General features: G+C 33.4%; 1 protein-coding gene across 1 annotated transcript in view; it reads left to right on the top strand.

Moving 5' to 3' along the window:
* LOC135963028 (rabankyrin-5) overlaps positions 1 to 19,047 on the top strand; it is a 31,337-nt gene extending 12,290 nt beyond the window's left edge. Inside the window, exons 3-6 of the mRNA XM_065514812.1 lie at positions 12,129 to 12,263; positions 12,318 to 12,412; positions 12,479 to 14,794; positions 18,316 to 19,047. Coding sequence (XP_065370884.1) covers positions 12,129 to 12,263; positions 12,318 to 12,412; positions 12,479 to 14,794; positions 18,316 to 18,454 — 2,685 coding nt within the window. The 3' untranslated portion in view covers positions 18,455 to 19,047. The remainder of the gene's footprint in view (positions 1 to 12,128; positions 12,264 to 12,317; positions 12,413 to 12,478; positions 14,795 to 18,315) is intronic.
* The last annotated feature ends 549 nt before the right edge of the window (positions 19,048 to 19,596 follow it).

Genomic DNA, 19,596 nt, shown 5'->3' with positions numbered 1-19,596 from the left:
AAAATAATGACTTGAAGAAATTATAGGACATTACAAGATTTAATTTGTTAAAAGATACATATCGCCATCTAAAATGCAAATTAACGTAACATCACTTTTCATAGGTTTATAGTAGAAGCAAAAAACGGTACAAAATGAAAACTACTTTAGATATTGAAACCAAATTTTCAAATCTGAATTACATTGAAACTAGAATTATAATGTATACAAAAAAACTAGTTTTTTCAATGTACACTTTCTGAAACAATAAAACGTATCATCAATACAAATTTTTATGAAAAAATAAAAAGTTAAATAAAAATATTTTTTATTTTAAATAAAAGCAGTTATATGTATATACATTATTAAATTTATTAGGTTTTTTTATTTTAATTACTAACAACTACTTTTTTAAACTAAAAAAGGTTCTTCATTAAATTTTCATAAAGACTGCAAAAAATATTCAATTGCAACAAATTTAATAATAAAAAATTAGGATACTACCTAAAATAAGGTAAAAGCGATTTATTAATTAATTACTAAAAGTGTATACGTTATTTTGTTTAAGAAAATCATATACTTGAATATACTTTAGATTCAATTTTTGTTATAACTTGGTCATTTTTGATAGTAAAAGTTTAAAATTTTGTACACATATGTAATATGATGTAGTGAAACTTAATCAATAATAAAATCGATTTCCAATTTTTTGATGATACGTTGTTTTGCATTTTAGGTGACGATATATTAAAAATGGAAAATACAGTCTCAACAAATCCAATAATAAATTTAACACGCCTTTGGCTTCTGCTCCAGTAGAGCGTTTATTTTCTTTTAGTGGAATGGTGGATTCTAATCGGAGAAATAAATTAAGTGATTCGAATTTGGAAAAGCTTATTTTACTTAAAGCCAATATTCGCTAATTATTTTCTGTGTTATGCATTGCTTATTTCTCTTTTTATTGTAATTTGTGTATTTATATACCGCTTTTACGTTTTTTCCTAAAATATACAGTTTGTCAAAAATATCTTTGCACAGTAAACAAATTTTTAAAATTTTATTTTCATTTAAGAATTCCAAGAATAAATTCATTACATTTTTGTTTTTTTTCACACATTCCGTTATTGGACCTCTTACGACTATCTGACACCACCAACATATTTAAAATTGACAAACGCGTTACAACACCAACAACAAAAATATATGTTTTTTTCAATATGAATGGTGTCAAAAAAATCTTTGCATACTGAGTGAATAAAACAAAAAATTGGTTAAATATACTCGAATTTTGTGCAAATAGGCCTTTTTATGGATTTTGGATAAAATATTGACGAAATAAGTTTATCTTGATGTTTTAAAAACCGATTTAACCGCTATCATTCTGAAATTCGGTTTTGTTGACCCGGTAAATTCAAACAAGTTTTAATACAAATATTATTAGACAATGATCCCAAACATAACTCTTATTTATTTGGTCGTGGTTACTATATAACTGTACAAAAGTTATTGATACCCCTGCCCGAAGTCCTGATATTAACCATATCGAAAATTTGTGGGTACATTTAAAGAAAAAAGTGGGAAAAATATCGCCAAAGAATCAAAACGAATAAATTAAAGAAGAGTGGGACAAAATACCCTTGGAATATGATATCCCTAAGCTAATTAACTCAATGGGCAGCCGTAATTGATGCTCAAGTTGGACACACAATATATTAGAAGCTAAAACCCTGGAAATGTATCACAAACTTAATATTTTATCGAATGTGCAAACAATTATTTGACAGTATAAAAATTGATTTTTTTGTCCTTTTAAATTATAAATATGAATGGTTTTATTGAAATTGATTTTTTTGTTATCTATTATATTAATAAACATATGTTTATAAAAAATGTGTTGAAAATAATAAAGAAGTTGATTATTTATATTAGTAAATATAGGTTTCGGCTACACCATTATAAGTTGAAATTGATAAAATACCAATTGTTATTGAGAAAATCAAATTAATATTGAGAAAATAAAAATTTAAATCAAGAAATCGAAATTAATGCTGAGAAATAACAAATTGAAATTCAGAAAAACAAGTTAATATTGAGAAAAAACAAATTGGAATTGAGAAATACAATTTGATTTGAGCAAATACAAATTAAAATGAATAAATCAATTTAATATTGAGAAAAATACAATTGAAATTTAGAAATCGAAATTAATATTCAGAAAATGAAAATTTAAATTCATAAAATACAAATTGATGTTGAGAAAAACTAAATTCGAGAGCATTATTCAGAGATTATAAAGATACAAAATGGTATTGAGAAAGAACTTTACCACTTATAGAAACAATGATTCTTAAATATAGAAAATAAAAAGTGTCGAATTTACACTTCTTCTCATACGCCGTCTGTCGAACAAAAACAAAACGAAATGCATGCATCTCACGTCCCTTAAAACTAATGTGTAAATTTATGTCCAATTTTGTGCAGTAGTTCTGGAGTTTATCGTTATTTATAAACATATTATTATTTTATTAATAATATTAAAAACTTAAGCTACCATTTTTACCATAACCAAAATGTGAATTTATATTTGTTGTGATTGTGCGAATGTTCGCATTTTCGGAAAGGTAAAAACATGAATTACCTTAATATACAGTGGAGAGCTCAAATGAGTACATGTTTCTATTTTGTGCACAGAAAAAATGTTTGGATTTGCTTTATTAGTTTTATTTGTATTCCATAAGAAGTGCACATAATAGAAACATGTACTCATTTGAGCTCCTCACTGTATAAGGAGCAAATATATGTATGATAAATATGGAGTAGCGTAGTAAAACTTTTGAATTTATGACCAGTTTTGTTTTACACCATGTTATTCAGTGAAAAAATTACGCATTTGTATTTGAATCTTGGAATATAATTCTATTTAAAAAAATAGGGCCAATAAATAAATTTTTAACAAACAAAAATACCAAAGCCTTAATCCATACTGCATTGCCATAGTAATAAGATATAATTAAAATAATCTGTTCTTAAATATTTAAGTTACACATTTCCATTGTTAAGACAGTTTCAATGTACTAATTTCGGATTTTTTTTTATTTTATTGAAAATATTTTTTTAAATTTTGATTGTTAAAGTCTCATATCTTTCTTGCACAAACCGAACTAGCTATTTGGTGGTTTTCAAAAAACTTTTTATCAATTGGTTGTAAACATTCGGAAACATTGCACTAATATATGAACATTATACGCTGTTAAGTCAATCTGATTACGATTGATTCAATTAATTTTTTGTATCTATATAAATAAAAATCAAATGTGGTTCGTTGGTAATTGCATCAGTTGAGAACGGCTGGACCGATTTGGACAATTTTTTTTGTCAAATGTTCGTGATAGTCCAACTTAGGACCAAAATTGACCATGCCTACTCTTACGACCACTTTTTTCGATTTATCTAAAATTGGAAAACGGCTGCACCCATATGGCTAAATTTTTTTTAAATGTTCGTATTAATCCAATTTAAGTTTTTATTGAAAGAAAAATTGACCACGCCTACTTTTTACGATTTATCGGAAAACGGCTGCACCAATTTTGCTAATTTTTGTTAAATAATCGTAGTAATACAATTTAAGTTTTTACTAAAACAAAAATTGACGACGCCCACTTTTTCGATACATCTAAAATCGCAGAACGCCTGGACGGATTTGGGTAATTTTTTGTTTAATTGTTCGCAATAGTACACACAAATGTTTTACAGAAAGAAAAATTGTACACGCCCACTTATCAAAGACATTTGTTAATTTTGTTATTTACCATTAAAAGAATATTGTGGTATTAATTTTAAACGATTTTATTAATTAATACAATAAAGTAACTTAGGATTTAAAGAAATATAAAAGATGAGTGAGATCGTGTACACGGCTTATGAGCGAAGGAATAAAGTAAAAGGCAAAAGTAAAAAGTAGTAATTAAAGAGAATAAGAAAGTTATAAAATGAGTTAACGAAAATATTATAAATGATGACAGGGTGCCACAGTACTCCCCGGCTAGATGAAAGCTACCGGGATTGGAGAGTTGCACTGTGGGAGAAATCAACAATTTAGTGGCGCAAAATAAAAAAAAAACTTTCACATATTTGATTTATTGTTATGTAGTTTCAATCTATAGTTGTTGCTGTACTTAAAAATATTTAACATTTATTAATAACTTCAGTGGTTTGGTATTGACAACTATTTAAATGTAAAAAATATTTCAGAAATTTTTTTTATGAAGAATTGGTTTCAAAGTTGTTGTTAAGCTGGATATACAAGGTTTTCTTTAAGTTGTATTTTTACTTTTTTTTATGTAGATGGAATATGAGGCTTGGTAAATCAGAAAAATAAAAATATATTTTCCGCTATTTGTGATAACCAGGGAAACCAAAATATGCAAATGCATGTTTTTTCTGGTGAGTCTAATGAACACATGGATAAGATAATTACACGTTTTAGAACTATTTAAGAATTTTGGCATTGATTTGTTAGTGCATATTTTTGCATATTTTACCCTTAAATACATATTTTTGCATATATTTGTTTTAGGAGCATATTTATGTCATATTTTGCGTTTTTAGAGCATATTTTACTGTTTAATAGCATATTTTGAGTTTATCAAAAACAAATTTTGTCTTACTTATTTTTCGCTGTTGTGTTACAGGTTTTTACTTCCTTTGTTTAAAATTCAAAATTGAAAACAGAATTTTTTTTTTTAAATTTAAAATAACAATTCGAAAAATTTTTTTATCCAAAAAATGAAAAAACTGAAAAAAAAATTTTGTTCACCTAAAAATAATTAAATTTTTTATTTTGAAGTATAATTAGGTAAATATAGCTCTCTTACTTGTTTTAATATAAAATAAGCACTATTTTAATAATAGCTCCATCTAAATATCAAATTTTAGTTCCAATTCAAACTTAACCGTTCTAAGTGTTAAAGAAATATTGTCTTTTAAATTTGCTCCTGTAACATTAGTTGATGTCGAAAGAATATTTTCTATGTTTAAAAATGTTTTCAGATCCAATAGACAACGATTTTTATTTGAAAATTTAAGTAAATTTTTTTTGGTTAAAAATTATGTAAAAGTTTGTTTTTTTAAGAGCATATTTTTTAAATTTTAAGAGCATATTTTAAAGTTTTTACTGCATATTTAAAGCGCCTAAAACGCTTTTTTTAGAGCATATTTCCGGTTTCCCTGGTGATAACCAATGGCCATATTCTTATAGAATTTTATTTTTTTACTTTTTGAATTTTCGGAAGGTTGCCAGTTACTAATGCTGTGAGATGCAGTCCTAATTTTTTTTACCAATATCAAGGCCATATTACAGACTACATATGGTAAAAAATTTAGCTGCGAAAAAGTGCGAGGTGAATTTATATAATTTTTTTAAGAAATTATTATCGTTGGGACGACGTAAAATCTCGTACTAAATTTGTTCCTTATTTTTTTAAGATTGTATATAAGAAGTGTTATTGGTAATTACATTATATAAAAATGAAATTTATGTAATTCTAACTACTTACAAGTTGCTAAAAACAAATGCCCATATACCAAATTTGACTTAAAATTATGAGTCCTTTTGCTTTATTTAGATTAAAAATATAACATTTGCGTATTTCGCCTTTTATCCAATAAAAAAATACTGAAATATCATTGGATAAAAGACGAAATGCGTAAAATAGGATTTGATTTGATTGACCTATCGTTTCTTTGTTTTTTTTTCGTCAAAAAAATCGACCCACCGTAATGTACATACTTTATTGTTATTTGTTCTTATATAATGTACTCATGCAAGTATGCAGCCTCTCCCGCTCATTCTACTGAAGTAGCAGTACCCATTTTGCATTACTTTATTAGCTTACCTCCTTGCCTGCAATATTTCCATATAAATGAAATTAATTTGGCCAAGCGTTTAGAAGATACGAATTTAGTTCCACTAAATTAGGGTTTTCTCCCACTGTGAGTTGTGTTGATTTGATGACGGTTGATTCGCTTGCAATGGATTGCTTTGTGCCGGTGTTGAAAGCTGAGGAGTTTGTGGTCGTTGGTTTTCGTTAACATTCGGTTGTGTCGTTTGATGTTGATTTGTTTGGTTTAAAATGTTTGTATTGGAACACTCGATAAAAGCTGGTTTGAGTCTGTCGATGTTAATGTTGACGTGACGGGTACCCATAATGATAGTGAAATACTTTGCTGTTTTTCGCACAATGCTGAATGGGCCATCATAGGGATGCGTTAACGAAGGGCGTATTGAATCGTTCCGTACAAAAACATGAGACGACGAACTTAGCGAAGGACTCACGAATGTTTTCGGTTCCACATGGTGTGATATGTCTGTTGGACGAAGCTTTTGCATTGCTGCACGAAACTGAGCGACGACTTCATTTGTTGCTACCGACGGTTTGGTGTTGCAGGAAAATTCGCCGGGAATTCTTAAATTCGTCCCATATACGAGTTCGGCTGGGGAGGCGTTAATGTCGGGCTTAAAAACTACGCGTAGACCAAGTAATATCGATGGAAGGCTATGAACCCATTTTGCTGGATCGCTGCAAAGGATTGCGGCCTTTAATACGCGGTGCCACCTCTCTACTATACCATTCGACTCAGGATGATACGGCGTCGTACGGAGATGAGAAGCACCAATTAAAGTTGTTAACTTAGCAAAAAAATGCGATTCAAATTGTCTTCCTCGATCGGATGTAATTTTTGCGGGGACGCCAAACCTGGCAATCCAGCTATGCAAAATTGCTTTCGCGATAGTTTCGGCTGCCATGTCAGACATTGGTACAGGCTCAGGCCATCTCGTAAACCGGTCGATAATTGTCAAACAATATCGTTGGCCATCGCACAACGGAAATGGTCCTACAATGTCCACATTGATGTGTGAGAACCGTTGCTTTGACGGATCGTACTTTGATGTATGAGATCTTGTATGGCGCTGGAAATTTTGCCGTATCTTTACGCATCGATGGCCAGACAACACGGGCAGTTAATAATTTTGTCGTTGCTCGAATTCCAGGGTGAGACAGACCATGAACGATAGATAAAATCTTCTTACGAAACGATTTTGGAATGAAAGGACGGACGTTTTTTGTTGAAGTATCACAAACCAAATTTTGCTCTGAATCTGAAAAATCAAAAGATGATAATTTGAGAGAGTTAGTGGTTCTACCTGATTGTAAATTCTTTAACTCTTCGTCATCTCTCTGCGCTGCGGCAATTCTGGAGAAGTCGACGCTTTGATTTAATAACTGGATACGAGATAGAAAATCCGCTGTTGCATTTTGTTCACCCGGAATGTAGCGAATATCCGTGGTGAATTGCCCGATGTAGTCTAATTGCCGAGCCCTGTCTGGCGATGCTTTTTCAGATTTTTGATGAAATGCGTAGACTAATGGTCGGTGATCAGTTACAATGTAACACTTTCTTCCTTCCAGCATGTATCGAAAATGGCTAATACCTTGATACATCGCAGTTAGCTCACTGTCGTAAGTGCTATATTTTTGTTGGTAGTTCGTCAATTTTTTTGAATAAAATCCAAGGGGCTGAAGTGCTCCATTTAAACTCTGATGAAGAGCAGCGCCAACTGCGGTGTTAGATGCATCCACATACAGTGCCAAGTCTGCATTTTTCGCTGGGTGTGTCAAGAGTGCAGCGTTGCCTAATTCTTTGCATTTTATGAAGGCAGCCTCAGTTTCAGGTGTCCATTCAAGTACTGTGCAATCATTTTTAACATTGCCTTTTATCAGTGCTTGAAGTTTCGCTAGATTTATAGTTGCGTTTGGCAAGAACCGTTTGTAAAAAGTGTTGCGATAAATCGTTTTAATTCCTTAGCCAGTGTAGGTTTTGGAAAGCTGTGGATCGCTTCAACTCGCTCGGGAAGTGGTCGTATACCATCTCCGGTAACATAATGACCTAGAAATTTTAGCTCGGTTATACCAAACTCGCACTTATCAACGTTTATGGCTAAATTGTTAGCTCGTAATCTTTTAAAAACTTCTATTAGGTCGTTTCGGTGTTGTTCGACTGATGTTGACGCTACACAGATGTCGTCAATGTATGCGAAAGCAAAATCCAAACCCCGCAGCACCTCGTTAATGAGTCTTTGAAAGGTCTGCGCCGCGTTGCAGAGTCCAAAAGTGTTGTTATGGCGGTTTTGGCAACGTCTTCAGGGTGGACCGGGACCTGATGGAAGGCCTTTTGAGGTCTATTTTTGAAAAAACTTTCTTACCGTAGAGGTTACTAGTAAAATTCGACAAGTACGGGAGCGGGTATCGGTCACAGATGGTTTGTGCATTTAATGCCCTGTAATCGCCACATGGTCTCCATGTGCCATTGGCTTTTTGCACCAAGTGCAACGGACTAGACCAGTTATTGCTAGACGGTTGGCAAATTCCAGCTTTTGTAATTACGTCGAATTCAGCTCGTGCTGCAGACAATTTTTCGGGAGATAAACGTCGTGCTCGGGAATGTACCGGCTGGCCTGTCGTGTCGATTCGATGAAAGATTGTGGATTTGGTAGTAGTTCCATACGGAGCGATCTTCGTAATGTCGGCAAAATCACGTAAAATATCATGAAACGTATCAGATGTATTAATCTCTGCAGTCCTCAACTCGGAGAAGGCTACTGGAGTCGGATTGTTCTCCGTCATTGTTTCGATTAGACGATTGCGGCGCAAATCAATTAACAGATCGTAAAATCGCATAAAATCTGCACCTATGATTGGAGTCGTGACGTCTACGATTAAAAACAAGTAAGAAAGTATGGTCGGTCAAGCCCGACCATATAATACCCTACACCAAGTAAATGAGTAAAAATATTTTTCTTTTAAAATATCAATAATTTATATTCGTGAGTGATTTTCGGAAGTGGGCTTTATATGGGAGCTATGACCAATTATGGACCGATCACCATAAAATTAGGTCGTGTGATTTATGTCTATATTAAAGTTAACTATGTTGAATTTTGTGTGTATACCAACATTTTTAAGCGATTTATGCACGTTAAAGTGATTTTCGGAAGCGGGACTATATGGGAGCTATGACTAATTATGGACCGATCGTAACAAAATTTGGTGACATGAATTTTGTATATATAAAAGTTATTTGGAGCGAAATTTGTGTAGATACATATATAAATTAAACATTTATGACCGATAAAGTCCAATTTCGAGGGGACATTTGTATGGGGGCTAGGTGAAATAATGGACCGATTTTAGCCAGTTTCAATAGGCTTGGTCCTTGGGCCGAAAAAGTAATATGTACCAAATTTGATCGAAATATCTTCAAAATTGCGACCTGTACTCTGCGCACAAGGTTTACATGGACAGCCAGCCAGCCAGCCAGCCAACCAGACGGACGGACGGACGGACGGACATCGTTTAATCGACTCAGAAAGTGATTCTATGTCGATCGGTATACTTTAAGGTGGGTGTTAGACTAATATTTTTGGGCGTTACAAAAATCTGCACAAACGCATAATACCCTCCCCACTATGGTGGTATAGGGTATAAAGACCACTCGAAAGTTCGCTTCAGTCTAAGATTTAAAACAATTCGCTTCTGCCCGAGAACTTTGATAGGTAAGCCGTTTGCTGTGTAGAGTTTCGTGGCGGTAGGCTTAATATCGGCAGATTTTAAAGCGAGGGGTAGGACGGACACGTCCGCACCTGTATCAACTAAAAACGTTGGTTTAGTTTGTAGGTCTTTTACCTGTAGGCGGAAAAGTGTTTTCGTAGTAGAATCTCCGCTGCTTTCTACCACGATCTTCTGGGTTCAGGCTGACTGTTGAACGGCACTGGATGTTACAGTGCTGACAGAACCACGTTTGTGGCGGCATGGAGATCTACATCTTTGTGCATTACGGCCATGTTTTTGGTGATACCAGCATTCGTTGGTGGTAGAGTTAGAGCTGTCCTCACCAGCTGCGTTATTAGGGTATTGATAACGGGCACGAATACGTGATGGATTACGAGTTATGTACGGCAGCACGCAATTTGAGATTACGTTAATTTGCCTAGCTGACACGGCATCCACAATAGAATCTGCGATTCTTGTAAATTCAGTTGCCGGTCCACTCGATGCAGCAACAACAGGTTGCACAACGTCTGGAAGTCGTTTTATCCATAAACTTTTGAGCGCGGTATCTCCAAGAGTAGAACCAGCAACGCGTTTCATTTCGTAGTAGAGTTCCGATGGCTTTTTGTCCCAAAGAGGCAACTCGGAAGCAGAAGATTAAGTCTTCGCTGTTCGCTGTCTGCGAAATGATAAATTATTTTCTTACGGATGTAATCGTATCGCTCGTTTTGAGGAATCTCAGCAATGACCTCGGACAATTGTGAAATGACGCTCCGATCTAAAGCTGCCAAGACGGTTGCTGTTTTTTGTTTGTCGCTCGAAATTTCTGATGCAGTGAACCAGAAGTCCATGGTTGTGAACCATGATTCAACGTTTGAACTGGCCATCTGTGGTAATGAAAGCCGTTCGTAAACCACAGCAACATTAGCGGAGGCTGGTGATTCTGCACGTGGTTGAGATGTATCGTTGGTCGACTCGGATAATGCAACAGTTGAGGGATTGCCACTGTCGTTTAGATCAGTCATTTTGTAACCTTAAAAAATTCGAAAAATGTCGATATGTACCGTTATGGCAGAATGGCGTACAGAAATCACCAAATGCTCATCAAATACGTATATTTCATATTGAGAAAAACCGACTTCTTAGTGAATTAAGTACAAAGATGCCATGTGTGATGATATTTTGCATCAGATGCGTATTAGAAATAAAATCCATATTTGCAACTGGACGAGGAAATTTTTCAACGAGGCTTTGATATTAATTGAGGACATGTGATTGATGATGTCGAAAAAGGTATTATCTGAGCTAGGCATGACAGCTCCCAATCGTCCGATGCACTACGCATTTAATCAAGAGTTGTGACGCGAAAACCTATATGATTGCGATGCCTTAAGGGAATCAGTTCGAACAAACGTTCCAACGATACGCTCGAAGAATGATATTGCACTTGCTTCATCAGGAATTGAAGCTTCGTTGTTGGAAGGCGGTCGAACTGCTCATTAAGCACTTAAGTTGCCATTGAATATGCAAATCAATAAAAATCCAACATGCAACATTTCCATGAACAGTGCGATGGCCAAAGATTTGCAGCAAGCAAACTGATCGTTTAGGATGAGTCTACAATGGTGTATAAAAAGTCTTTGGTGGCATTAGACAAAACGTTGCAATATTTACGAAACAATCAAAGCTTTTCGGCAAACATTGCCAGTGATTCCACGGTCAACGCAAACCGATGAACTTAATGCATGTTTGAAGTCGTCCATTTTGTGGAAACACGTCAAGAAACTCAAATTGACTGTGAACATGTGTGTCGAGCTGCAGAACGATCAATCTGGAGAAGTATTTTCTAAACATCTGCTGGATATTGGCAACGAAAAATCCCGATTGACATTTCAAACGGCTGCATTTAATTTCCCATCCAAACATTGAGCTAACGTGCTATATTGGCTGCGAAAAACATTGATGTCGACGAATTAAATTTTAAGATTGAAAGTGATATTGCTGTCGAATATGTCTAATGATGACATTCAAATCGGTGGATTCTATTACTTCCCAAGACGATGTCGTCAACTATCCAACTCGCTGGAATTACCAGGATTACCGCATCCAACTCCTTTTCCGTGTTGGAACACCATCAGCATTATTTGGTTACGTGTCAGATAACAACAAAAAAATGTCGTGTATCATAGAGCATTGCAATGAACAAAATTATGATATCATAGCAAAGCAATCGAAAAAAAGTATTTCTTTATTTTAATTGGTTACCTAAACATCGATATTTCAATCAAAATGTACATACATACATATTTTAAAATCAAATGTAAATCAAACATTATCATTCAAAAATCCTCTTTTTCGCTTTTTAAATATTTTTACACATTTTAAACAGCTTCTCACAAATTCACAAATCGAACTTTTTTCTAATTTGGACAGGACAACGTCTGTCGGGTCAGATAGTATTACATAAAATATAATATATGTATAAAAATTTCAATAATTTCAATAAACTTGTTTTAATAATTGTTTCCTATTTTAATTTAGCTTTCAGAATTAGTAAACAGCCTATCTGAGCAAGGATTTTTACCTCTGCAAATGGCGTTAATGGCTAAAAATTTACCAATAGCTCAAACACTAGTGAAAAATGGATCGGCCAATATAAATGCTTATGACTCTGAGGTTTGATTATTATATGTTAAAATTTTATGTAAAACTGCTAACCATTTATTTTAGGGTTCGACTATACTAATAGATGCAGTCAAAAGGGGTGATAAATTCTCAGCCGACTTTTTGCTAGAACGTAATTGTCAATTAGATTTAACCTCTAGGTAATCTCTCTCATTTTTACGAATTTAATTTTGCAATAATTTTTAACATCTGAATATTTTATTTAGATCAACCGCTGATACGGTTTTACATTTCGTATGTGCCTATAATCCAAAAGAAACTGATGCTGAAGTATTCTCGAATATGATAGAAATTGGAAAAACTATTATATCTATGAAACCGAATATTAACTTGCAAAATCGCCTGGGCCAAACCCCACTGCATTTAGCCATAGAGTCGAACAACCGTGATATGGTTGATCTTTTACTCGGTGTACCTAACGTCGATATAAATATTCGTACCAATGACGAAAAGTGCCCTTTGGAATTGAGTCTCACGAAAATGACTGAGAATGACTTGGAATTGGCAGACAAATTAATTAAATTAGGTGCCAGACCGAACCCCTTGAAGTCGGAAACTCATGATAATCTTTTGCAAGTGTTGGCTGATCGTGGCCTGGAACACTCAGCCGTGTTCCTTGTCGATTATGCCAATTTAAATCATATAAACAGTCGTGGACTGACTGCTTTGCACATATCCGCAGAGCAAAACCTTTCAAAATTGACGGACAAGTTGCTTAGGGCCGGTGCTTCTCCCAATATACAGTCGAGTGTATCTGATTTGAAATCAGCATTGCACGTCGCGGTAGAATCAAACGCTGCAGATGTAATTGAGGTATTTGCTAACTTCGTACAAGGGGACAATGGCAATTTGCCGCAAAATAAGGACAATCAGGTAGCTCCCAACTTTAATTGCAAAAATGCTAACGGTGATTCGCCATTAAGTCTAAGTTTATTGTTAAACCGAACAGATTTAGTGCCCATATTGATAAGAGGAGGAGCTGATGTTAATGCTCGAAATGGTCAAGATATGACTCTACTGCACCAGGCAATTTTAAATCATGACTCTGACACGGCGGTATTTCTCTTACAGCAGGGAGCGGATATGAATGCGCTAACAGGCGAACAAGAGTCACCATTACAGTTGGCAATTCATTGTCATATGCCACAGGTAGTTGATGCTCTATGTACTCGAGGCGTCGCCTTAAGTGCTCCTAATAACAAAGGCGATGCTCCGCTGTGGACTGCATTGGAGCTGGAATACGATGATGTGGCACATGTTTTGGTACGGCATGGTGTCGACACTGACTGTTGGGGTCCGGGACCGGATGAATGTCAGCAAACATTGTTACATCGAGCTATAGATGAAAACAAGGAGTCTGCTGCTATATTCCTAATACGCAGCCAATGTGACCTTGATTCTCCACGCCAACCAGGTATAAATGGCGGGGGTGGAGACGAAGCCAAAGATAAGGCATCGCCATTGCATTTATGTGCTCAATGGGGGCTTACAAAAGTACTTCAGACCTTGATTGATCATGGTGCCAATGTAAATGCTTTAGATGCCGAAAATAAGACTCCCCTACATGTTGCCATCGAAAATCAACACGAAGAAATCATAACTATTTTAATGTGCCATCCGGGCATCGATTTGAAAATTCGTGACAAAAATGGAAACACTCCGTTTGCGGCGGCTCTTACGATTCGAAACCACCGGGCAGCACAACGAATTCTCGATCGTTTGCCAAATGCAGCCGAACAAATGGATTCACGAGGCAGAAACTTCTTACATTTAGCCATTATGAGAGATGATCTTGAGAGTGTACTTTTCCTCTTGGCCATTCAAGTTGATGTCAATTCACGAGTTCACGACGCGAATCAATCGACACCATTGCATTTGGCGGCAACATCTCGTAACGAAATGATAACCCGAAATCTTATACTCGCCGAAGCTCGCATTAACGAACGTGACGCAGTGCATAAAACTCCTTTACACATAGCCGCAGAACGTGGCAACTTGCCTGCCGTTTCAGCGCTCCTCCAGAACGGCTCTGATTACGATGCTGTCGATGGCGAGGGAAACAACGCACTGCACATTGCTGTTCGTGGTGGTCATTTGGCCATCGTAAGGGAGCTGCTAACCGAATCTAGTATTAATGCTGAAGCCGTTAATCACAAAGGACGTAACCCACTACACGAATTGTGTCGTACCGGCGAAGACAACAATGCCGCTGCTATATGTGACCTTTTTATTGAGAGCATGCCAAAATATCCACTCAACGCCCCCGACATGGATGGCAATACACCGTTATTGTTGGCATTCATGCGTGGCCAAGCGCCACTTTGTAAAGTGCTTGTAAAAAACGGAGCTTGTCTAGGTACCGAGAATCGCGAAGGCATAAGTATATTCAATTTCAAACTGGCCACCGATCAATTGTTGCACAAACTTCTTGACCAATTACCCCAAGAATCACCCTGGTCAGAATCGGATCTTTGTCAGGAATGCAACACTAAGTTTTCCCTCACAATGCGTAAACATCATTGGTAAGTAACAACTATACATTTACATTATGGATATAACTATTGACATTTTTTGCAAATATGCAAATTGGCATAACATAGTCGAATAGAGCGGTACTATCTTTTCGCGGTTGTTAAAAAAGTCCACGCACCAAACGCAATAATGTTTTTCATTAAATATTTTCAATTATTTTAAAATTCAATTGGGGTATTCACACGGTATGCTATAAGTCATAATGTCCTAATGTATTATAATAGTTGTTTGTTGTGTTTTAAACAAAAAAAGTATTTTTTTATGACAAAACAATAAACATAGTTCAAATAGTATTATTAGCATAGGGTACAACTAGAGGCGCAACTGAGAGTAAGCTGAGAGTAACAATAATTTTCTCTTCACACGTACTTGTGATATGTGAATTCAACATACTTGTGAGAGAATTAAACACATCAAAATACTTCAAATTTTAACATTGATTTTCCAACTAAATACAGACCGAACCACTTTGTTATACTTCTACACAATATTTGGCAATTTTTTTGAATACTTTGCAGGACACTTTTATTTCCAAAACACATTATTTTTGCTCAAATGAAAAAAAAATATTTTTTATTTATTTTTGACACTTTATTTTATTGTGGTAGAATTTAATTTATAGAACAGAGTTTAAATTTTTGGTATTGAAAATAGAACAAAATTTAAATAAATCAAAATTTATACATTTTTATAGAACTCTGTGTGTCTGGTGAAAATTAAAAAGGCACCAATACAACCTCAAAACTATGTACTAATACATTCTCACGACTTAGGTTTTTTCCCTCTCTGTAACGCTTCTATGGATATATTATTCTATGTTATTAGCAAAGTATACCAAGTAGTCCAACTCTCAATTTTTTAAAATTACTCTCCCACATATACGGGTACCGTGTGAATTCAACACCCTTGTGAGAGAATTAAACACATCAAAATACTTGAAATTTTAACTACTATTTTCCGACTAAATAAAGACCGAACCACGTTATTACACTTCTACACAATATTTTACGAATTTTTTGAACACTTTGCTGTACACTTTTATTCCCGAAACCAGTTAATTTTGCTCAAATGAAAAACTTATTTTTTTATTAATTTTTGACACATAATTTTATTTGTGGTGAATTTAATTTATAGAACAGAGTTTCAATTTTTGGTATTGGAAATAGAAGAAAATTTAAATAAATTAAAATTTAAACATTTTTATAGAACTCTGTTTGTCTGGTGAAAATTAAAAAGGCACCAACAATGTACATTTTTGTTACTAACACATATTTAGACTTAGGTACTTTTTCACTAACACATGCTTAGAGTTAGGTACTGCTGTCAAAGAGTTGGACTACTTGTTATACTTTGGTTATTAGTTTAGAACTTTTTTGTTTGAAAAACAACAAAAATTTGATTAAACTATCATAATTTATTAGGACATTATGACATTATGACCAAATAGTAGACCGTGTGAGTACCCCAAATATATTTTATTTTAATAACAACTGCGGACATACTTGAAAAAAAATTTAAATAAGGGAAGTATCCCTCACACTTGCTAACAAAAAAATTAAATTATTTATATAATTTTTCAGAGAAAAAAAAATAGGTTTATTTTAGAAATTGGTGTTGGTGCGTGATGTTTCTGATTCCTAAAATTGATGACTTAAAAAATGATTTTCATTACTTATACAACATTGGGCATCACGTAGTGGTATGCCAAAAATATCGCCAAAATTAGTTATATCCCTAATATATGTACGTAAATATTAATAATAATGTCTAATGATTCATGATGCTATACTTTTTAAATATGAGCCGACCATTTATCGAAATATAAGAACTCTGTTGTGAACGTTGTTCCTTTTCTGGGTATTTTTTCAAAAATACCTTTATAACTGATTGATTGAAAGGTGAATATTTTTTAGAGAAAAGTTTACTTATAGATCAATTAACTATTTTATATTCTTACGTTTTTAGCTTTTAAAAACTGTGGTTTATTTCCTTTAAATAAACCGGATACTTTTGATTGCAAATGAATGTAGTTTAGTAGTTAAAAAATTGGAACAACTCTTTATTTATTCAAATGTACAACAACACTTTAAAAAGTCACTCAGTGTTTTTATACACGTTTATAAATTCGCAGAAATAAACACACTTTATAATGTACAAGTATACACTGGTAATACAGCTGATGTCTTTACTTAACGATGCTTCAAATTAGACTGACTCAAAGAATAACAAGAAGGGAAGCCTCTCAATTTTTCTACAACAACAACTTCTCTCTCTTCTCACATACAAGTAGTATGTGAATTCAACACACTTGAGAGAGAGATTTGACTTCAAAACTTTTTCTTGAAAATTGCAATAAAATTGCAATTCTAACACACTTTTTCACAGACACATAATATTCTTTTATTTTTTTTCACACATATAAACCATTAAAGTAACCGAAACATGTACATATATTTTGCACAAACGAAAAATATTTTTTTTAAATTATTTTGACTTTTAATTTTTGGGTGTTGAAATTAAAACTGAAAAAAACACACTTGTAAAATTTGGTATTGAAAATTAATAAAAAGTTCAAATAGATTTAATTTTTGCAGAAATTATGGAAGAAAAAGAAGAAAAATCGAATTATATAATCTTTCCAGTTCAAATATACATTAAATAATTTCAGAATTGTTTGAATTTTTTAAATTTAATAAAATTTTGTTATAATTTTTAAGGTCGCTTTTTTACAACTCTGTGTGTTTGAGGAGTGTGGTGAAAGTGGTTTGAAAACTAATACATATAAACAAAATGTTACCAATACATGCATAGAGTTAGGTTTTTTATGACAACCGACTTAGGTTTTTTTTGACAGTGTTTCACTTCTTGTTATTATTCTTTGGACTGACTCTTTTGGGTTCTCACGGCCAATTTATATACACTGCATTACCATCTTAGAAAGCTCTATTTCTACAATGATGTTCAAACTAGAATATTCGAATTCTAGAGCTTTCGATGTTAATCAATTTCGTAACAATATTATATTTAATTAAAATTACTATACAAATAGAAATAATTCCCATGTGAATTGGTCAGAGTATTTTATGGTCTCCACTATAAAATCTCAGTTTTAGGTAAAATGAAGTCACGCAGTTAATGCAAACTAAGCTTAACCCAGATATGCCGACGGGCCTACTAGTGCAACAATCTTCGTAGTTTTGCAAACCAAAAGACAAAGGCATAGTCATTGGAGTATCGAGTAATAAATTGCAGCAAGTAACCATCAAACAATTTTTCGAAAAATTCAAGTGGTGTCCTGTTCACATGTTATAACAATAGGCTCCGTTTCTTCCATTCAAACCATTTTATTAAACGCTAAAAAATTTATTACGATATCAAGAAATTTATATTTTGTATAGTAATCGGCAAGTTCTAAAGGATGGTCCTGTACAATTGATACCAACATCTCAAAGAATATTAATTAATTAACGTGACTTTATATTAAATAAATACATTTAATTTTTATTTGCAGCCGCCATTGTGGACGAGTAGTGTGCTCAAAGTGTTCCAATAACGATGTACCTATATTGAAGTTTGGTATTAATAAACCAGTGCGTGTTTGTGGCGTTTGTTTTGATGTATTACAAGGTGTAAATGGAAATTTGCAATAAGGAAGAGGTGGAGGATAGAAAAATTAAGAAGATTACAATATATTTGCGCGAAAATTTTTTAGCCATATTTCTTTTACATTATTAATCGTTTTATACGCTCAAACACAACACAATGTGAAGCTCGATGATCAGTGCATTCCTTCGACATCCCTAAACATGTTATATAAAATTAGTAATTCATTTTATTTATGTTATTTTATATATGTATGATTAATTGAATCATAACAAAAAATATTACAATATTTAAAATGTTGAATAATTTTAAGAGAAATATTTAATATTTATCCAAGTCCAAGTTTGTATTGGCGTGGCCGTACGACAACATGGAACATAAAAAGTTCTTCATATTTTGTTTTTTTCCTATGTATGTACAGATGTGGACATACAATTAAATTATCATCTGCTGTTGCCTTTACAAAAAATTTTAATAATTACAAAGAAATTAAATAAAATTATTTTATTTGTTAACATTGTAACCCATTAAATTTATTTACATATACATAACAAAAAATCAATATAGGCCTCATTTTTATGTTGGCCTCATAATTAAGTCATTTGAAATAAATAAATAAATTTATTTAATTTTATTTAAATTAAGATATTTTTAATTGGTACTATATTGTGTTTTTAGTTCTTAGTGGGATATTATTTTTAGTGAAATATTTGTGTACTCTTAGATTGGAAACACATGACCACAGGTCAGCAGTCTCCTCAAATGATCTTTCAGTTCATTATCATTTGAAGCGTTATTCACCAAGACTGACATTTTAATATTCCCCATAGATCAACTATGAGACTTAATTGTAGACCAGGACCTTACTAAACAACGCGAATTTTAAGCTCAAACTACTGAAATATCTATGATATTTATAATTCATCGGCATATTTCGGATAATTAAACAGAATTTTCCAATACTTTTCACTTGTGATTTTTTTGTAAAAATTCATTGTGGGATCCACCACGAAATTAGTGAAAATCACCATAAACTTACTTTCGACCTACCCACCATGTGTAATAATTTCATCGTATATTAAAGCTTAAAATTTCAGTAGCAGTAAAACCAAATAAAATATTGTTGAATATTATTAAAGGGCTTAAGTCCAATGACCACTGAACAATCAATTAAATCCAAAATATACAG

Source organism: Calliphora vicina, chromosome 1 (assembly GCF_958450345.1).
Source record: "Calliphora vicina chromosome 1, idCalVici1.1, whole genome shotgun sequence".
Lineage (NCBI taxonomy): Eukaryota > Metazoa > Arthropoda > Insecta > Diptera > Calliphoridae > Calliphora > Calliphora vicina.
This window is presented reverse-complemented; position numbering and strand designations above follow the sequence as displayed.